Here is a 21,703-nt window from a genome sequence, read left to right on the forward strand (position 1 = left end):
AGTTCCTCCAGGAAATAATCCCAATGCATACCTTGAGGGTCCTTGGAATGTCTACCCATGAAGATCTCAGATTTTCTAAAGGCCAGTAATTGGGTTTTTTCCTCATTTCTCCCCCCCAGTAGAAATTTTTATTGCAATTTTTCAGTCCCTGATCTAGGAGGGGTGGTGGTGGTAAAAAGAAAAGAAAAAAAAAAAAAAAACACACACACACACAAAACTTTATATTTTTGGTTTTAGGCTTTAAGATCAATACAAGCCATATCTGTTCTTTTTTTTTTGTAGAGACAGAGTCTCACTGTACCGCCCTCAGATAGAGTGCTGTGGCGTCACACGGCTCACAGCAACCTCTAACTCTTGGGCTTCCACGATTCTCTTGCCTAAGCCTCCCGAGCAGCTGGGACTACAGGCACCCGCCACAACGCCGGGCTATTTTTTTTTTTTTTGCTGCAGTTTGGCCGGGGCTGGGTTTGAACCCGCCACCCTCGGCATATGGGGCTGGCGCCCTACTCACTGAGCCACAGGTGCCGCCCACAAGCCATATCTGGACCCAATATAAAGAGTGGTACATGTTACCCAGAAGTCCTGGGTTTTGAATTTGTTTACAATGAATGGGACTTTCAGGTTGTCTCCTTTGGGGTAGAAGCAAGTATTTGCCTTTGCGAAGGGAGAACAAGTTGAATGTTGTAGTCCTTGGTACTGTTAAAATGTTTTTAATTTTTTGTCTTCCAGGCACAGAGAAGCTAGACTCTTCAGTGGGACCTGTACTGGCCAATGAAATGTAAAAGAAAGTGACATGGGGCGGTGCCTGTGGCTCAAAAGGGTAGGGTGCCGGCCCCATATGTTGGAGGTGGCGGGTTCAAACCCAGCCCTGGCCAAAAAAAGAAAGTAACATGTATCATCTCTGGTGGAAGCTATAAGAGCCAGCGCACCCTGTACTACCTTTTATTTATTTCCTGCCTTGGCAATCATGAATGGAGCATCCATCAGCATGAAAGAGCCCCTCTCCTAAGTGAGCCCTCCTATAGGCCTCCCCTGTATATGTAGCATAACAAAGAATCAAATTTTTGTTATATGGAGTAAGATTTATGGTCCATTATGACTGATACAAAAAAATAAAGCCCTCTAAAAAAATCATTACTGCCAATGTTAGAATTTCCTCTTACATTAGTAAGTATTAAGAATACCTCTAAATTCCAGAAAAGGGGTATGATTTAGAGAAGAGTTTATTTCTGTATCTTAATTTTTTCATCTACAAAATGAGAATGATACCAACTGTTTTATATGGTTGTACTGATTTAAATACATTTATATGTATAGTGCTTAGAACAATATCCTAGTACATAGTAGAAGCTGTAAGTGTTGCTATTATTAAATACCTACCAAGTTTGCTGTAGATATAGTTGTGCTATAAACACCTGAAGTATCATAGTCTGGCCCTAGAGAATATAACCAAAATAAAATTAAAAATGAGCATATTTATAATTTAAAATTCCATAAATGATAATGTCAAATTATAACTAGATCTCACTGACCTGAAGGATAAAGATATTCTTCCTGATATCCCCCTAGAAAAAAAGACAGCCGTCTGTTTACATAGCTCTTTTTAGCTTACCAAAGCCAAACAGCCAGCCAGCACTTGCTTTTTCTCAAGTTTTATGGATATACATTCAAAACTAAAACACATATACCCTAGAAAGTAATTTGAACTTTCATACTAGTCCACAGATATTGAAGCCAGAGATTAGCTGTTAATAGCAAAATTTTCTCCTGTGAAAATTCCTTTAGCTCTTAGAATTCAAGCAGAGGTGAAAATCCAGCTGCGTCCAATTTTTCCAGTAATGCAGCACAGTGTGGTGATTAAGCATATTGGCTCTGGAGAGACTGCCTAGATCTGAATCCTAATTAACCATATTAACTTTATGCAAGTTATTTAATCTTTGTGCCTAAATTTCCTCCTTGTCTAACTAGGTAACATTATCTAGCTCATTAAGGGTTCTGAGAAGAGTTAGCACAAATGAAAAGAACTTAGCATGGTGCTTAAGACATACATTTATTTCTGTGTCTTAATTTCTTCATCTACAAAATGATAATACCAATTGTTTTATATGGTTGTTATGATTTAAATACATTTATATGTATAGCTCTAAGAATAGTGTCCTTGAACACAGTAGGAGCTATAAGTGTTTGTGCTTACAGCTTTATTACATAAAGTAATCTGAGTATAACCCCTTAATTCCATAGGCGGACATTAAAAGAATATATCATGCCTCCCAATTTGTTTTTCAGCCTGTGTCACATAAGCACTACATGTAAAACCAGTTTATCCTCAAATAATGGTCCATTAAACTGAAGTAATTTGAAGATTTCTGGACCAATGAAATGCAGAGAAAGTCAATCTTCAATTGGACAGTTTTACAACAAATAAAACCCCACAGGTCTAAACTGGATTTGAGTCTTAAACATACCACTTATCAACCACACATGTATGCAACTCCTCCAGACAGCAGGATTTTAGGTGAGAAAAAAAGATTTGGTTACTTCAGATATGCCACAACAGGTGAGTAGTCCATCTGAAACTACTCACAGGGATGAAAGGGTCATCTGAATGAGAGCAGAGAATGACCATCCTTAAGCACATGCATGTACAAAGTTTTCACAGATCATTCCAGCGCTAGATTTTTACTCTCATTAAATTCCTAGAAATATATATTTTTCCACATAAATAGGAAAAAGGATATCACAATAAAGAATTTATTAATAAGTTATTCAGAATGCCTCACACTTCAGCCACCCAACCCTCCAGAATTGTTTCAGTAGGCATATAAAATATCATTTAGCATTATACCAAGTAATCATGTAATAAAAACGTTTCTACCCCCTTAATATTTTGAAAAAACTATTAATTTTTTTTGAGACAGAGTCTCAAGCTGTTACCCTGGGTAGAGTGCCATGGCAACATCATAGTTCACAGCAACCTCCAACTGTTGGGCTCAAGAAGTCCTCATGCCTCAGTTTTTTTGTATTTTTAGTAGAGAAGGGGTCTCGCTCTGGCTCAGGCTAGTCTCGAACCCATGAGCTCAAGCAATCCACTCACCTTGGCCTTCCAGAGTACTAGGATTACAGGTGTGAGCCACCGTGCCCAGCCTAATCTTATCTTTTAAAAACCCTATAAAATAGTAAAAATAAACATACTCCATGGTGGGAGGCAATATAATGACTGTTAAATGTATGTGTATATGCAGGCTTTAGAGTCAGACAAAATCAAGTTCAAAATCCATCTCTGCCAATCACAAAGAACCACATAGATATATATATATTTTTTTTTTTTTTTTTTTTTTGAGACAGAGCCTCAAGCTGTCGCCCTGGGTAGAGTGGCGTGGCATCACAGCTCATAGCAATCTCCAACTCCTGGGCTCAAGTGATTCTCTTGCCTCTGCCTCCCAAGCAGCTGGGCCTACAGGCGCCCGCCACAAAGCCCGGCTATTTTTTAGTTACAGCCATCATTGTTGTTTGGCAGGCCCGGGCTAGAATTGAACCCGCCAGCTCAGGTGTATGTGGCTGGCGCCTTAGCTTTAAGCCACAGGCACGAGTCAAGAACCACATATTATATGATTCCATTCACATTAAATGTCCAAATTTGCCAGAATAGGCAAATACATGGGCGATAGAAGACAGATTGGTAGCTGCCAAGGACTACAAATAGGGGAGTTGAGGGATATGGGAAGTAACTACTAATAGGCATGAGGTTTCTGCGTGGGATGATAAAAAATGTTCTAAAATTAATTGTGGTGATTATATAACTCCAAATGTAAAAAAAAAAATACTTTAAGGGGGTGAATTGTATGGTATGTAAATTATATCTCAAAGCTATTATAAAACAATTATATGTTTGCTATATACCAAAAATATGACCTTGGCCACATCATTTACCCTTTGAACCTCATTTCTTCATATATAAAATAAGAACAGCACATTCTTATCAGGGATACAATAAGGAGTATAATTACTTAGTAGACTGGATAACATGAATAATTCAATAAATATTAATGTTCACAGATCAAACAGATGTTTTGGGGCAAAGAAGTTATTTCATAGGGGCCAGGAGCGGTGGCTCATTTCTATAATCCTAGCTCTGGGAGGCTGAGGTGGGTGGACTGCCTGAGCTCACATGTGCGAGACCAGCCTGAGCAAGGGCAAAACCCTGCTTCTAAAAACAGCCGGGCATTGTGGCAGGCGCCTGTAGTCCCAGCTATCAGGAGGCTGAGGCAAGATAATCACTTGAGCCCAAGAGTCTGAGGTTGCTGTGAGCTGTGACGCCACAGCAAGTGACAAAGTGAGACTCCGCCTCAAAAGCTAAAACATTATTTCATAGCCATCTTATACTATAAAATAATATTTGGTCACATGGAAAGGCTAAAGTAGTTATACAAATGATGAGGACAACTATGAATAGTGTCTTACTAAGAAGGAATACATTTTCCATACTGATATCTGACCCAATCAAAACTCACTAAACTAGGGTGGTGCCTGTGACTCAAGGAGTAGGGCCCCGGTCCCATATGCCGGAGGTGGCAGGTTCAAACCTAGCCCCGGCCAAAAACCAAAAAAAAAACAAAAAAAAAAAAACTCACTAAACTCATGAAGATAGTTGAAAATAACTTAAAATATGTAGTGGCCTACTGAAATAGAAGTCTATTCTTTTGAGAAATACCCAGACATCTTCAAAAACCCAGCAAGCTCTGAGACAAGAACTTGTAACTCTTTCAACCAAAACTAAACCTTTGGTCTACTTCATAGCCCTAACGTACTAATGCCACAAGAATCATCTTTTTAAAAATATTTAACTGTAATTAACTCACCATTGTCATTCTGGCTATTATCCTCTGAATTCAAAGTTTGTTTGCCTGATCTATGTCCCCGCCTTGCAACACGGTATCTCGAAGCAGCAGGAACCACTGTAGGGGGACCTCCATGGTTCTGTACCAAAAAGATATACACATACAGTTATCCCTATATAGTCAGAGAAGAAAAAAAGCTAGAGGAATGATTTAAAAGTCGGTTAAAAAAATAGTCTAACAATGTGAACTGCTATTGTAAAAGAACCCTGTAATTAAACTTTTTTATTTTTAAGACAGAGTCTCAAGCTGTTGCCCTGGTAGTACCGTGGCGTCACAGCTCACAGCAACCTCAAACTCTTGGGCTTAAACGATTCTCTTGTCTCAGCCTCCCAAGTAGCTGGGACTACAGCCCACCACAACACCTGGCTATTTTTTGGTTGTAGTTGCCATTACTGTTTGGCAGGCTGGGGCTGGATTTGAACCCACCAGCTCTGGTGTATGTGGCTGGCGCCCTAGCCACTGAGCTACAAGTGCCGAGCCTGTAATTAAACATTTTAAATGTACTATACAATAAAATGTGAAGTAACAATCAAGAAAGCAGAAAATATTAGCCCATACAATACAGGTAAGACTATTTGTTTACCTCTACCCCCTTCTCTAAGTACAGGTAGAAAAACTCCCCCATTTTCCAGAAAAAGATTTGGTTGTTCACACAAAATTTAAAGTTTATCCAGTGTCTTTACTTCAAAAAAAAAAAAAAGAAAGAAAAAAAGAAAAACAGGGGCGGCGCCTGTGGCGCAGTCGGTAAGGCGCCAGCCCCATATACCGAGGATGGCGGGTTCAAACCCGGCCCCAGCCAAACTGCAACCAAAAAATAGCCAGGCGTTGTGGCGGGCGCCTGTAGTCCCAGCTACTTGGGAGGCTGAGGCAAGAGAATTGCTTAAGCCCATGAGTTGGAGGTTGCTGTGAGCTGTGTGAGGCGACAGCACTCTACCAAGGGCCATAAAGAAAGACTCTGTCTCTACAAAAAAAAAGAAAAATAAAAAAGTAAACAGCTTTTTGAGTAAACCTTTGACCCACTCACAGGAAAAGTTGGATAAGCAGTTTCATCCCCTTCTTCAACTTCATAAAAAGTAATAGTTTCTTCCATGCCCCTGGGCATCTGTCCATTCTCTGAGGCAAAGCCATACTGGCACTCTTTATTCATACAATGCACCTGGCGGTGACTACGTCTAAAGGAACTTATGTAGTATGGAGAATAAAAAAGAGAAAAATTGATAAAACATAGTAGTAACTTATTTCTAATTTCTAAGTAACAGTTCAAACATCTGAAAGTTGACATTTAAAAAAAAAAACATTTATAGTAAGCAAACCATTTTCTCTGACTTTTAAAACAATACTTACCGAGATCTATAGGAGAAATTATCATAGGTATGGCAGCATCTTTTACCTGGGCCAGGATAAAAATCAACTTTAGGGGCCACCATATTGTTCCTGTTTATAAAACGAGATGAATCCCTAACAATAAAGGGAAATAAAAACAGAACTCTTTACTCACTAATGCCTTAGAGGTGAGTCTCTGTGGTTAAACAGAAATAACACATTTTCCTAAAAACATCCTACTAGAAAGGCCCATCCTTAGGCCTATCCATTAATGGACACAGTGTCATATATTATGACAAGGACACTCACCTTGACAGCATTCTATTTTCAGGTACAATGATTTTCAATGGGTGTGCTGTGAGAGGATCTTATGTGCCACAAAAATTTTTTAAAATCATTAATGATTTTTAGGCCAGGCACAGTGGTTCACACCTATATTCCCAGCACTTGGGAGGCCAAGGCAGGTGGATTACCTGAGCTCACAGTTTCAAGACCAGCCTGAGCCAGAGCAAGACTGCATCCCTAAAAATAGCCGGGCATTGTGGTAGGCACCTGTAGTCCCAGCCACTTGGGAGGCCGAGGCAAGAGCATCGCTTAAGCCCAGGAGTTTGAGGTTGCTGTGAGCTATGACACCACAGCACTCTACCAAGGGTGACAAAGTGAGACTCTGTCTCAAAAAAAAAAAAAATCATTAATAATTTTTGAAAGAAGTTCGAAGCACGGTAAGCACATTCTTTATTTACTTTTTTTTTTTTTGATCATCATAATTTAAGTGTGCCATGGAAGTTTAACTATAGGTTCAAGTGTGCCGTAAGATAAGGCTGAAAAGCACTGTTCTTCTATCTCGTTTCACATTTCCCTAGACTATGAGAACACAAATCTGCAAATGAATTCATGTAATAATAAGTATACATCAGTTCTCTCTTTTATGTTCCCTTTAGACATAAAATTGGTGGGACCACACCTATGGTGCATTTTACAAGGGTACATGTTAAATCTACTAAGTGTAGAGTATAAATGTCTTAACACAGTACCTAAGAAAATGCAGCGAAGGCTATGTTAACCAGTTTGATGAAAGTATTTCAAATTGTATATAAAACCAGCACATTGTATCCCATAACTGCATTAATGTATGCAGCTATGATTTAATTTAAAAAATTATAAAAGAAATCTAAACTATTAAGATGTTTCTTGATTTTACTGTAATTTTGGCTAGAAATTATTTCTAAGAATTAAACAGAGACATACATTATCTTGAAAGTCAGTTATGTCTCACCTGGGCACCCCATATCCCCGACCTTGTCTTGGAGATGAATACTGAGGATGAAAATGTTCATTAGACATAATGTTTCCAGTTGCCTGTGAGTAGTGCATTGGAGGTTCATGCCCATAGTGCACACCATGCTGAAACCTGGATGGGAGGAAGGCGTCTCCCCTGCTGCAAGCCATAGTCACATAAACTTCTTTCCCTCGAACTTTCTTGAACATCTTCTTTCGCTGCTTCATGTCCATCTCTGACATAGCTTTCAGACAAAGTGGTAGCAAATAAGCTTCGCAACCAAAGCAAAAAGTTCAATGACCCTGACCCCCTTACACTGCCTTAAACACTCAGAGGATTTTCTCAGGAATAAACCAAATAAATAAAAGATGGAAATTTTGGTTATTTTTCAAAAATATACTAGAACTTTCATTTGGAAGGGCAAAGCAAGGAGGTAATTTCTGTATAAATGGGTACCCTCAGCACTACCTTTAGTAGAGGCAGTTTAGTGTAGGCCATTAAAACACTGAGTCATCCAGTCACCTACACTACCATTCTCTTAACAAATTATACATGTTAATATCTCTGGCTGTCTCTATGAGATATTTTCCTAGTTCTTTAAGAAATATTTCCCCCTCGGGCGGTGCCTGTGGCTCAGGGGATAGGCGCAGGCCCCATATACCGAGGGTGGCGGGTTCAAACCCAGCCCCAGCCAAATTGCAACCAAAAAATAGCCAGGCGTTGTGGCGGGCATCTGTAGTCCCAGCTACCTGGGAGGCTGAGGCAAGAGGATCACCTAAGCCCAGGAGCTGGGGGTTGCTGTGAGCTGTGTGACGCCACAGCACTCTACCAAGGGTGATAAAGTGAGACTGTCTCTACAAAAAAAAAACAAAAAAAAAAAAGAAAGAAAGAAAAAGAAATATTTCCCCCTCAAGTTAGAGTCTAAAATGTACACTACCTTAAGTTTTTTTAATTTTATAGGTATATAGTTATTATACATATTTACATGTGATATTTTGATATAAGCATATAATGTGTAATATAATCAAACCAGGGTAACTGAGATGTCTATCACTTCAATTACCATTTCTTTTTTTTTTTTTTTTTTTTGTAGAGACAGAGTCTCACTTTATGGCCCTGGGTAGAGTGCCGTGGCGTCACACAGCTCACAGCAACCTCCAACTCCTGGGCTTAGGCGATTCTCCTGCCTCAGCCTCCCGAGTAGCTGGGACTACAGGCGCCCGCCACAACGCCCGGCTATTTTTTTGTTGCAGTTTGGCCGGGGCTGGGTTTGAACCCGCCACCCTCGGCATATGGGGCCAGCGCCCTACTCACTGAGCCACAGGCGCTGCCCCTCAATTACCATTTCTTTGTGCCAAGAACAATCCAAATCCACTCCTCTAGTTATTTTGAAATATACAATAATTTATTAACTATAGTTGCCCTATTGCACTACCAAACACTAGATCTTACTCCTTCTGTGTTTTTGTACCCATTAGGCAACTCCTCTCTATTCCCCAGTGCTGCATCTGAGCCTTTGGTAACCATCCTTCTACTCTCTAACTCCATGAGATCAAAATTTTTTTTTTCTTTTTTTTGCTCCCACACAAGTGGTTAAGTTTACACAACGTCCCCTAGAACAGTGGTTCTCAACCAGGGACAGTCTTGCCCTTCCCTCCCTCAAGGTACACTGGCAATGTCTGAAAACACTTTTGGTTGTCACAACTAGGCAGAGGGTGCTACTGGCATCTAGTGTAGTGGATAGAAGCCAGGGATGCTGCCAAGCATCCTAAAATGCACAGGGAGCCCTCCCTCTGATTTTTTTTCCAGTAGTAAGACAGGACTTTTATTAGAAGTTAGAAAGGAATTCAGAAGAAGTAAAAAGCACCAGAGCTTCTGGAAGGGGGAAAGAACTGAAGGACTCACTCAGGCGGAAGCCCTCCCTCTGAAACAATGATGTATTATCCATTCCATTATCAGTAGTGCTTAAGTTGAGTAACCCTATCCTAGAATAAGATATATGATATTACCTTTTTACAAAAGTATAATGTAGATAAATAACAGGAGATATAAAGAAGGAAAAGCAAAAGAATAACAAACTTTTAGCATACAAACCTATTTCTGGGACATAGGCCCCAGGCATTTTCTGGTAACCTCTTCCTTTCCGACTAGGCATAGCATTCCACACAGGAACAGGTGTCACTTGGGTAACTGGTTTTAAATTCTCCAATGGAACAACATGCCTTAAAAGTTAAAGGTATCACCATGAAGTCATTGCAATAAAGACTTAACTCTCCTTTGATACAAATATCCCCCATCTCTTCTGCTTCATTTTCAAGTATATTCTATTTAAACTTGCTGACACTATCTTTCCTAAGTTTTTTTAAGTTAGAAAACCTAAGAGTAGCTTATACAATTTCGTAACTGTTTGTAGTACCTATCACATTCCAAAAGACAGACAGTGGTAGACTGTATTAGTTCATAAATATTTGCTGCCCTTCCTTACAGGAGGATTGTTATTGCCCCACACCTAACTTCAGGCTTGGCTATATAAACCACTTTGGCCAATAAAATGTCAGATGTTGTAAGATCCAGCAAGTGGTTTGGCATGCTTTCGCCTACCCACCGCCTGTGAACATGGAAGTAATGTGTTAAAAACAGACCCTGTATTGGCCTGGGTCCCCTATGTTGACCCACTATGGGCATGCTATATGAGGGAGAAATTAACTTTATTGTTTGAAGCTGAGAATTTTTTTTTTTTGGTTGTTTGGGTAGCATAGCCTCATGTAATGGTTCTCAAAGTAGACCAAAAGCATTGGGCATCACCTGGAAACTTGTTAGAAATCCAAATTCTCGGCTTGGTGCCTGTAGCTCAGTGGTTACAGTGCCAGCCACATATACCAGGGCTGGTGGGTTCAAACCTGGCCTGGGCCTGCTAAATAACAATGACAACTACAAAAAGAAAATAGCTGAGCATTGTGGCAGATGCCTACAGTCCCAGCTATTTGGGAGGCTGAGGCAAGAGAATTGCTTAAACCCAAGAGTTTGAAGTTGCTGTGAGCTGTGACGCCACAGCACTCTACCCAGGGCAACATACTGAGGCTCTATCTCAAAAAATAAAATTCAAATTCTTACTTGAATAAAATTCAAATTCTAACTTACTGTATCAGAAACTTTGCAGATCAGGCTCATTAACCTATGTTTTCACAAGCTCTCCAGGTAACCCTGATGCATGGTAAAGTTTGGGAAAGACTAGACTAGCTTATCTTGATACTGGCAGGGGCTCATTTAGCAAACCACCTTTTTCTAGTAATTACTAGAACAGGTCTGTATCAGAATTCTGTTGGTCTTAAATTTAATATTTCTAGTAAGTTGCCTAGTGTCTAGGATTTAGAAACTTTAAGTAATTAAGAGGATTTATTCTATAAAATTTGGGATTCAGTCAAAAGGCCACACTCAAGGATCCAGAAGACCACATGTGGCCCCAAGGCCACAGGCTCCCCACCCCCAACAGATATAACCCTGGTTCTCTTATTACCATCCTAGTAATTATCAAGTTAATACAAAAAGGCACTGAGAGCCAATGACTTTAGTAACTTAACAAATTATTATATTCTTACTTTTCTGCCAGTTCTTCAATGAAAACTGTTACTGAATTGTTCTCCTTTCCAACTTCCTGAATATGTGCATTATAATATCTTCCCACTGACTGCAATTGAACCTGAAAAGAGAATACACCTAGTCTCAAGTCCATTGAAAGATACGACTTCTGCCTAACAAAATACCACTTTTCCCCAAATGGAGTTCAGTGTCTACTTTTTAAAGTAATTGATATTAACATTGCCAGTCTGGTTCAACAAAGGAGCATATAAGAGCCTTATTATAATCATAAAAGTTTGTAATTACAATTTAACACAAACATTAAACAACATTTTTCTAGAACTTAGTAAATAAATCTTATTCAACTCATATTAATGACCAAAAACACAGTCTTGGAGAAAAAGTTACTGATTCTTTAAAGAACTAACCTGACACTTGTCACCCAAATAGTACTGTCTTCCAGCATACTCCATGCATTCAGATTTTTGAAGTTCTATTAAAAAAAAATAAAGATTCAAACTCAACTGTAGTGGTTGCTTTACTATTTTATATCATTAATTTCCTAATTTAACTTTACCATAGTTCCTTTGACAATACTACCACTATAAGTGAAAATCTAGGGTGGGGGGAAGTACGAAAGGGCCATTTTATAGCTCTTCATGGATAATTTCTGTCATCAATTTAAAGAGACCTGCCAGAATAATTTTGTGCTTTAAATAACAAATAGGTGGAAATTGGGAGTTTGTTAATCTTAGAGTTGGTCAAAACATGAAAAAGGTATGATTTCAAAGTAACACTATGCAGCCTATATCTTTTAATAGCATACTGTGTTACATGAGGTCTTAACCTCATTCTAAACTGTTTTCTTTTCTTTTCTTTTTTTTTTTTTGAGACAGAGTCTCACTATGTTGCCCTCGGTAGAGTGCCGTAGCATCATAGCTCACAGTAACCTCAAACTCTTGGGCTTAAGCAATTCTCTTGCCTCAGCTTCCCAAGTAGCTGAGACTACAGGCACTCATCACAATGCCTGGCTATTATTATTTTTTTTTTGTAGTTGTCATTGTTGTTTAGCAGGCCCAGGTTTGAACCCTCCAGCCCCAATGCATGTGGCCGGCGCCCTAACTGCTGAGCTACAGGCGCCGAGCCTAAATTGTTAACTATACCTTGGTTCACCAAAGTTCAAGGAGATGAATGTGAAATATGAAAGGCTTACCTGGAAGGCAGAATTTTAAGGCCAAGTTTGATGGCTTTAGTTTACAAAGAGAAACAATTATCTATTTCAAGGGTTGGTGAACTTTGTATGTAAAAAGCCAAATCGCAAATACTTTAGGTTTCACGGGCCATACAGACTATCAAAACTACTCAAACTCTGCCGTAAAACTGTATTTATCCACACTGAAATTTGAATTTTATATAATTTTTATGTCATAATATATTGTTCTTTTAATTTTTTTCTGCCATTTAAAAATGTAAAGACCATTCTTAGCTCATGGACCATACAAAAACAAGCAGTACACCAGAATTTGTCCACAGGCCTGACCTTATTCATTTACCAATGAGCGTGGTCTTAACCGTTTAAAATTAAGATGAGTTTACTTACAGTCAATAAAAGTTTTTGGCACTCGTAAGGTTATCACCACAGTCTTTGCAAAGTTGAAGTATAAAATAAACAAAAGACTCTAAAAGATCCCTCCCCATTTCTAAACCTATTTGTTTCCTCCTTTGGATTTAAATTATCGTGAAGCAAAATAAAACTTAACAGCCTGTTTTTTAAAACAGGACATTGAAAATGTCTTTTATAAGAAACAATTTGCAAAATTATTCTCCTGGATCTGTCAGGATTCTAAAGTATCCTGTTGATATTTCATTACCTTTTCTGCTGTCCAACCAAACATCAAATTCTACATTACGATAGATTTCTGGATCCAGGGCTTTGAGCACCTTATAGGGCAAGAGCATCTTTGATGGATTTTCTGGAGACTAAAACAAAAATAATCATGCTACAAACTCACCCTCCTTAGCTTAAGTCTTTCTTCTATGTGGAAGGAAGAATTAAGGCTCTTTTCTTACTTAAAAAGAAAAAAAAAAACTACGTACACAAGCCTCCTTTTCTTTCTTAAAACAAGAAAATAAATAGCACAATAAATTTTACCATGTCTTTTTAAAACTAGGAGACTAAAGAAGTAAAATGCAAATAATCAGAACGCTTTAAGATGGCAGAAAGGAAATAATGTCTAGAGTAGCCAATACCTCAGGATACAGCTCACATAATTCAATGCAACATAGACCAGAATTTAAAATTCAGAACTATTCAACATTATCTTCATATGCACATGGAGGTGCAAGTGTTTCTGTACCCTATAATCACCTTTTTACTTCATTAGGTCAAATTCTGTTAAAATTTCAAAAGGAATTACGATTTTTCTTCTGTTTTCCTAAAATTTCACTTTATTTAATACTGTTCCAAGATTACCAGCACTGCAGATGTACCTAGAGATTGTTATAATAGTATTTGCCCTGTTTAGTTGGCTTCAACATGAAGACCTACTTGATTTTAGGCCTATCCCAACAGTAAAATTTTTCCTATTTCTCCAACTGTAATAGACCAGGCTTATCACCTAGTTTCTTTGAACAGATTAAGGATAGGCATTATATTCTTTGTTGAAATAAATGACCTTACTATCAGCAAGATTGCAAACTAAATATTGGATTTGTAGTATTATTTTAACTTGAAAACAACAGCTTCTTAAATTTCTGAAGTATTCAGAGTTTGTACTGAAAAATCTAAAATTCCATAAGAATAAGAATTATAAGAAAATTAAGCATGTGTTTTACTTTTTCGGATAGGTTAAGATTTCCACAAAGGAAAACATGACCAACTCTTCCCCAATCCCATTTAACTGAATGGACCACCTGACCATTAGTTTAATTCTTATGCTGCAAGCCAAGAGTAGAAAAATTCTTTGCCTTAGAAAATATCAAACCTTTGCTGCTTCTGTTCCTTGACTACGGCCCTCTGGTGTATTTTCCACACTGCAGCAGGCACCCAACTCTTCCAGCCTAATTGAAAAGATTTAAAGAATTTTATATAAATGCAGTAGTTACTTAAGTCTAATGACCATACCACCACCTAGTGGCAAAAAAGCTCATTTCTAAAAATGAGGCAAATATTTTCATCCCAATATTTGCATTTATACTTCCTTTTTATAAGTGCTGCAATACCTGCTACATTTATACCTTTTGCGAGGACACACTCTTAAGATGGTTCCCATGATCCCTGCTTCACCAATCTTGTTGGTCCCTCTCTGTCCCAGCCACTTGCTTGTAAAGAAGCAAACAGCCATTTTCATCAACCCTATGTGGCAAGGAGCTGAGACTTACTAACTCGGGCTAGCTGCCAAGAAAAAAAATGGAAACACTCAGTTCTACAGCTGGAAGAAACTGAATACTGCCAAGAATTATGAGTGGAGAAGTGGATCTTTCCCCCAAACTCCAGATAACTCAGTCCTGATCAACACCTTCATACATTCTTGTGAGATTCTCAGCAAAAGATCCAGCTAACCCATACCCAAACCCACATAGATTATGAGATAAGCATGTTGTTTTAAGCTGCCAAGTGTCTGGTAATATTGTTACACAGCAATAGATAACTAATAGACCTTGCCTCCCTACAACTATACCCTTCTACTATGTATGAGCCTAATGTCCTTAAGACAAGTAATCAGTCTATACTATGAAAAGTGATCTACAGATTCAATGTGATCCTCATTAAAACATCACCATTAAAATACCAACATCATCTTTTGCAGATCTAGGGAAAAAAAAGTCTACGCATCACATGCAACCAGAAAAGAGCCTGAATAGCCAAAGCAACCTTAACCAAAAAGGACAAATAGGGAGGCATCATTTTACCAGACTTTAAGCTATACTACAAGGCTATATAGTAACCACGCCAGGATGGTCCTGGCACAAGAATAGTGACATAGACCAATGGATCAGAACAGAAAACTCAGATATAAAACCATCCTCATATTGCCATCTTTGACAAAGCAGACAGTAACAAACACTAGGGAAAAGATTCCTTATACAATAAATGGTGTTGGAAAAATTGGATAGCCACATGTAGAAGACTGAAATAGGATCTGCATCTCTCACCACTCACAAAAATTAATTCACATGGGTAACAGACTTAAACCTAAGACATGAAACAGTAAGAATTCCAGAAGAAAATGCTGGAAAAATCCTTATAAGGCCAGGTGCAGTGGCTCACGCCTATAATCCTACCACTCTGGGAGGCCAAGGCAAGTGGACTGCCTGAGCTCCTGAGTTTGAGACCAGCCTGAGCCGGACGCTGTGGCAGGTGCTTGTAGTTCCACCTACTTGGGAAGCTGAGGCAAGAGAATTGTTTGAGCCCAAGAGTTTGAGGTTGCTGTGAGCTGTGGCACCACGGCACTCTACCAAGGGTGACAAAGGAAGACTGTCTCAAAGAAAAAAAAAAAACCTCTTATAGACATTGGCCTAGGCAAAGAGTTTATGAAGATCCCAAAGGCAATCATAGCAACAACAAAAATAAACAAATGGAACCTGATTAAATTATCAGGCTTGATTAAAAGGCTTGAGGAGGGACACAATTGTAAGAGGGACTTTACCTAACAAATACAATCAATGTAACCTGGTTCTTTTTACCCTCAATGAATCCCCAACAATAAAAAAAAAAAAAAGCTCCTGCACAGCCCAGGAAATAATCAACAGAGCAAATAACCTACAGAATAGGAGACAGTATTTTCTTGCTATACATCTGATGAAAGGCTCATAACCAGAATCTATAAAGAACTCAAGCAAATCAATAAAAAAAATCCAAAACCCCATAAAAAAGTGGACAAAAAGCCAGGCATGGTGGCGCCTGTGGCTCAGTCAGTAAGGCACCAGTCCCATATACCGAGGGTGGTGGGTTCAAACCTGGCCCCGGCTGAACTGCAACCAGAAAAAAAAAATAAATAAATAAAAATACATAAAAAAAAAAAAAGCCAGGCATGGTGGCTCACACCTGTAATCCTAGCACACTGGGAGGCCAAGGTGGGTGGATTGCTTAAGCTCAGTTCGAGACCAGCCTGAGCAAGAATGAGACCCCCATCTCTACTAAAAATAGAAAAACTGAGGTAAGAGGATTGCTTGAGCTCAAGGATTTGAGATTGCTGTGAGCTATAATTACGCCATGGCACTCTACCCTGCGCCACAGAGTGAAACTCTATCTCAAAAAAAAAAAGGTTGCCAAAAGACATGAACAGAAGCTTTTCAAAAGATAAACTAATGACCAATAAGCATATGAAAACATGCTCAATGTCCCTAATCATCAGGAAAAAGCAAATCAAAACCACAATGATGTATCATATCACCTAACTCCAGTGAGAATTTTTTTTTTTTTTTTTTTGAGACAGAGTCTTACTCTGTCAGCCTGGGCAGATTGCTGTGGCATCATCATAACTCACAGCAACCTCAAACTCATGGGCTTTAGCAATCCTCTTGCCTCAGCTTCACAAGTAGCTGGGAGGACAGGCATGTACCACTACACTCAGCTAGTTTTTCCATTTTTAGTAGCGACAGGGTCTCGCTCTTGCTGAGGCTGGTCTTGAAATCCTGAGCTTAAGCAATCCACCTGCCTCAGCCTCCCAGAGTGATAGTAGGATTACACACGTGAGCCACTGCATCTGGCCAGTGAAATGTCTTTTATCAAAAAATTCCAAACTAACAGATACTAGTATGGATGCAGGGAGAACAAAACACTTATACACTGTTGGTGGGACTGCAAACTAGTACAAAACTAGTACAACCTCTATGGAAAGTAGTATGGAGTTAAACTCAGAGAACTAAAAGTAGACCTGTGATTCAATCCAGAAATCCCACTACTGGGTATACACCCAAAGGATAAAAAGTCACTTTATCAAAAAGACACATGTTCTTAAATATTTACTATAGCACAATTCACAATTTCAAAGATGTGTAATCAACCCAAGTGCCCACCAATACATGAGGTGGATCAAGAAAATGTGGTATATATACCACAGAGTACTACTACTTAGCTATAAAAAAAAAGGTGATATAATACCTTTTGCAACAACCTGGATAGAACTGGAAACCATTCTTCTAAGTGAAATTTTACAAGAATGGAAAAAGAAACATGTGTACTCACTATTAAACTGGAACTAATCAATCAACACCCATGTGCATATTTAGTAGGAAGACTCAATTGGAAAGCAAGTAGGTGGAAGGAGGTAGAATGGGAGGAGTATATTCACACTTAACAGGTAAAAAGCACATATCCAAATAAGGGGCACACTTATAACTTTGACTCAAACTGTACGAAAGCAATTTTGTAAGCAAAACATTTATACTCCAGTAATATCCTGGAATATTAAAAATTTTTTAAAAAGACAAATAATCAGTAAAGAATGATACAACTTTTACCCTGATACATGGTTGTCACCCCCTGGAGTTCCAAATGAGCTTTTAAGAAAAACCTCTTTTGGGCGGCGCCTGTGGCTCAGTGAGCAGGGCGCCGGCCCCATATGCTGAGGGTGGCAGGTTCAAACCCAGCCCCAGCCAAACTGCAACAAAAAAATAGCCGGGCGTTGTGGCGGGCGCCTGTAGTCCCAGCTGCTCGGGAGGCTGAGGCAAGAGAATCGCATAAGCCCAAGAGTTAGAGATTACTGTGAGCCGTGTGACGCCACGGCACTCTACCCAAGGGCAGTACAGTGAGACTCTGTCTCTACAAAAAAAAAAAAAAAAAAAAAGAAAAACCTCTTTTGACTTGGCGCCTGTAACTCAGTGGTTAGGGCGCCAGCCACATACACCAGGGCTGATGGGTTCAAATCCGGCCCAGGCCAGCTAAACATCAATGACAACTGCAACCAAAAAATAGCCGGGCATTGTGGCGGGTGCCTATAGTCCCAGCTGCTTCAGCTGCTTGGGAGGCTGAGGCAAGAGAATCACTTAAGACCAAGAGTTTGAGGTTGCTGTCACAGCACTATACAAAAAAAAAAGAAAGAAAGAAAAAAGAAAAAGAAGAAGAAAAACCTCTCCTAAAAAAAAAGTCTAAGTATTAACATTCAAGAAATAGAATTGCAAGACAAAAACACAAGGTGACAGCTCGGCACCTATAGCACAACGGTTACAGCACCAGCCACATGCACCAAGGCTGGTGGGTTCAAACCCGGCCTGGGTCGGCTAAACAATGACAACTACAACAAAAAAATAGCCGGACATTGTGGCAGGGGTGTGTAGTCCCAGCTACATGGAAGGCTGAGGCAAGAGACTCACTTAAGCACATGAGTTTGAGGCTGCTGTCAGCTGTGATGCCACTGTACTCTACAGAGGGTGACATAGTGAGACTGTCTCAAAAACTAAAAAAAAAAAAAATTAAAAATTAAAAGAGCACAGGGCGGCGCCTGTGGCTCAGTGAGTAGGGCACCGGCCCCATATACTAAGGGTGGTGGGTTCAAACCCAGCCCTGGCCAAACTGCAGCAACAACAACAACAAAAAAAAAAAAAAAACAGGGGGGCGTTGTGGCCGGCGCCTATAGTCCCAGCTACTCGGGAGGCTGAGGCAAGAGAATCACCTAAACCCAGAAGTTGGAGGTTGCTGTGAGCTGTGATGCCATAGCTCTCTACCGAGGGTGATAAAGTGATACTCTGTCTCTACAAAAAAAAAAAAAAAAAAAAAAATAGCCGGGCCTTGTGGTGGGCGCCTGTAGTCCCAGCTACTTGGGAGGCTGAGGCAAGAGAATCGCTTAAGCCCAGGAGTTGGAGGTTGCTGTGAGCTGTGTGAGGCCACAGCACTCTACCAAGGGCCATACAAAGTGAGACTCTGTCTCTACAAAAAAAAAAAAAACACACAAGGTGACACCTGACTAGCACCAAACCTAGCTGAATTTCCAGAAAGAACTAGGAATCAGGAAGAAATATAAGACACCCACTTTATTATGTCAAACCCAGATTTCAACTACATCTGTTCAAGAACAGCTGTTTTCTCAGAGGCAGACAATCTATACTCATAGTGCAAACCAAAGCCAGATACTTTGAAAAACTTTGAAAACTCCCCTTAGCCTGATTTTCTACTAACTGAATGTACATGTCAAGTAACCACTCAACCTCAGTTATTAGCTACATAATGATGGTGGTGGTTTAGAAGCAGAATTTTCTCAAAGTATGATCCAGGGCCTAACTACATCAGAATAATTGATTGCACTTGTTTAAAAAAGAGATTCCTGGGTGGCGCCTGTGGCTCAGTGAGCAGGGCGCCGGCCCCATATGCCGAGGGTGGCGGGTTCGAACCCAGCCCCGGCCAAACTGCAACAACAACAACAACAAAAAAAAATAGCCGGGCGTTGTGGCGGGCGCCTGTAGTCCCAGCTACTCGGGAGGCTGAGGCAGGAGAATCGCCTAAGCCCAGGAGTTGGAGGTTGCTGTGAGCTGTGAGCTGTTTGATGCCACGGCACTCTACTGAGGGCAATAAAGTGAAACTCTGTCTCTACAAAAAAAAAAAAAAAAAAAGAGATTCCTTGCAATATGCACAATAGGTGAGGTCCCACCAATTACCCTCCCTCCCTCCGGCCTCCTCCCTCCCCTTCCCTCCCCCTCCTCCATTCTGGCTATAGTTGTGTTTTATCATTCCTATGAAAGTGTGGGTGATTATATATTGGTTTCATAATAATACTGAGTACAAAGGATGTGCATGTTAAAGCTATTAAGAGTATAAATGTGGGTGGCGCCTGTGGCTCAGTCGGTAGGGTGCCGGCCCCACATACCAAGGGTGGCGGGTTCAAACGCAGCCCCGGCCGAACTGCAACCAAAAAATAGCCAGGTGTTGTGGCCGGCACCTGTAGTCCCAGCTGCTCGGGAGGCTGAGGCAAGAGAGTCGCTTAAGCCCAGGAGTTGGAGGTTGCTGTGAGCTTTATGGCACTCGTACCGAGGGCCATAAAGTGAGACTCTGTCTCTAAAAAAAAAAAAAAGGGCGGCGCCTGTGGCTCAGTCGGTAAGGCGGCCCCATATACCCAGGGTGGCGGGTTCGAACCCGGCCCCGGCTGAACTGCAACCAAAAAAATAGCTGGGTGTTGTGGCGGGCGCCTGTAGTCCCAGCTACTCGGGAGGCTGAGGCAAGAGAATCGCTTAAGCCCAGGAGTTGGAGGTTGCTGTGAGCCGTGTGACGCCACGGCACTCGTACCAAGGGCCATAAAGTGAGACTCTGTCTCTACAAAAAAAAAAAAAAAAAAGAGTATAAATGTATTTTTTTTTGGGGGGGGGGACAGTCTCACTATGTCGCCCTGGGTAGAGTGCTGTGACATCACAGCTCACAGCAACCTCCAATTCTTGAGCTTAAGTGATTCTCCTGTCTCAGCCTCCCAAGTAGCTGGGACTAAAGGCACTCACTATAACACCCGGCTATTTTTTGGTTGTAGTCATCATTGTTTGGCAGGCCCGGGCTGGATTCAAACCTGCCAGCTTGGTATATGTGGCTGGCGCCCTAGCCACTGAACTACAGGCACCGAGCCAAGAGTATAAATGTCTTAACACAACAATTAAGCTAGGTGAAGGCTATATTAACCAGTATGATGTAAGCATTCCAAATTGTATATAAAACCAACACATTGGCTCGGCGCCTGTGGCTCAAGCAGCTAAGGCACCAGCCACATATACCTGAGCTGGCAGGTTCAAATCCAGCCCGAGCCCACCAAACCATAATGATGGCTGCAACAACCAAAAAATAGCCAGGTGTTATGGCAGGCGCCTGTAGTCCCAGCTACTTGGGAGGCAGAGGCAGGAGAATTGCTTGAGTCCAGGAGTTGGAGGTTGCTGTGAGCTGTGATGCCACAGCACACTACCCAGAGTGACAGCTTGAGGCTCTGAAAAAAAAAAAAAATTGTACACCATAAATGCACTAATGTACACAGTTATGATTTAATAAAAAATAAAATAAGAGATTCCTGGCCCCATATTTACCTCAAATGTTGTGAAAGTAGACCCAGGTGTAGACCCAGGAACCTGCCTTTCTAACAAGCAATGAAATTTATATACAAGTTAAGTTTGAGAATTGTGACATTAGATGATTCTTTTTTTTTAATTTTAAAATAGAGATGGTAGGCTGGGCACAGTACCTTGTGCCTATAATCCTAGCACTCTGGGAAGCCAAGGCAGGATATCCCCCTGAGCTCAGGAGTCATCTCTACTAAGAATAGAAAAATTAGGGCAGCGCCTATGGCTCAGTGAGTAGGGCGCCAGCCCCATATACTGAGGGTGGTGGGTTCAAACCTGACCCCAGCCAAAACTGCAACAAAAACAACAAAAAAGAATAGAAAAGTTAGCTGGTCAGGCACAGTGGTTCACACCTGTAACCCCAGCAATCTGGGATGCTGTGGTTGGTGGGTTGCTTGAGCTCCCAAATTTGAGACCAGCCTGAGCAAGAGCAAGACCCCATCTCTAAAAAATAGTTGGGCATTGTGGTGGGTGCCTGTACTCCCAGCTACTTGGGAGACTAAAGAAAGAGAATTGCTCGAGCCCAAGAGTTTGAGGTTGCTGTGAGATATGACTACATGGCATTCTACCCAGGGCAAGAAAGTAAGACTGTCTC

General features: G+C 40.5%; 1 protein-coding gene across 1 annotated transcript in view; it reads right to left on the reverse strand.

Annotated features, from left to right (window-relative positions):
* Positions 1-21,703, reverse strand: part of ALG13 (ALG13 UDP-N-acetylglucosaminyltransferase subunit) — a 105,177-nt gene that overhangs the window by 40,354 nt on the left and 43,120 nt on the right. The window contains 11 exon segments of the mRNA XM_053579744.1: positions 1,381-1,436; positions 1,533-1,565; positions 4,860-4,977; positions 5,923-6,079; positions 6,243-6,356; positions 7,498-7,744; positions 9,595-9,722; positions 11,100-11,200; positions 11,508-11,572; positions 12,951-13,059; positions 14,064-14,139. Of these exon segments, the coding sequence (XP_053435719.1) occupies positions 1,381-1,436; positions 1,533-1,565; positions 4,860-4,977; positions 5,923-6,079; positions 6,243-6,356; positions 7,498-7,744; positions 9,595-9,722; positions 11,100-11,200; positions 11,508-11,572; positions 12,951-13,059; positions 14,064-14,139 (1,204 nt within the window).

This window comes from Nycticebus coucang, chromosome X, assembly GCF_027406575.1.
Source record: "Nycticebus coucang isolate mNycCou1 chromosome X, mNycCou1.pri, whole genome shotgun sequence".
NCBI lineage: Eukaryota > Metazoa > Chordata > Mammalia > Primates > Lorisidae > Nycticebus > Nycticebus coucang.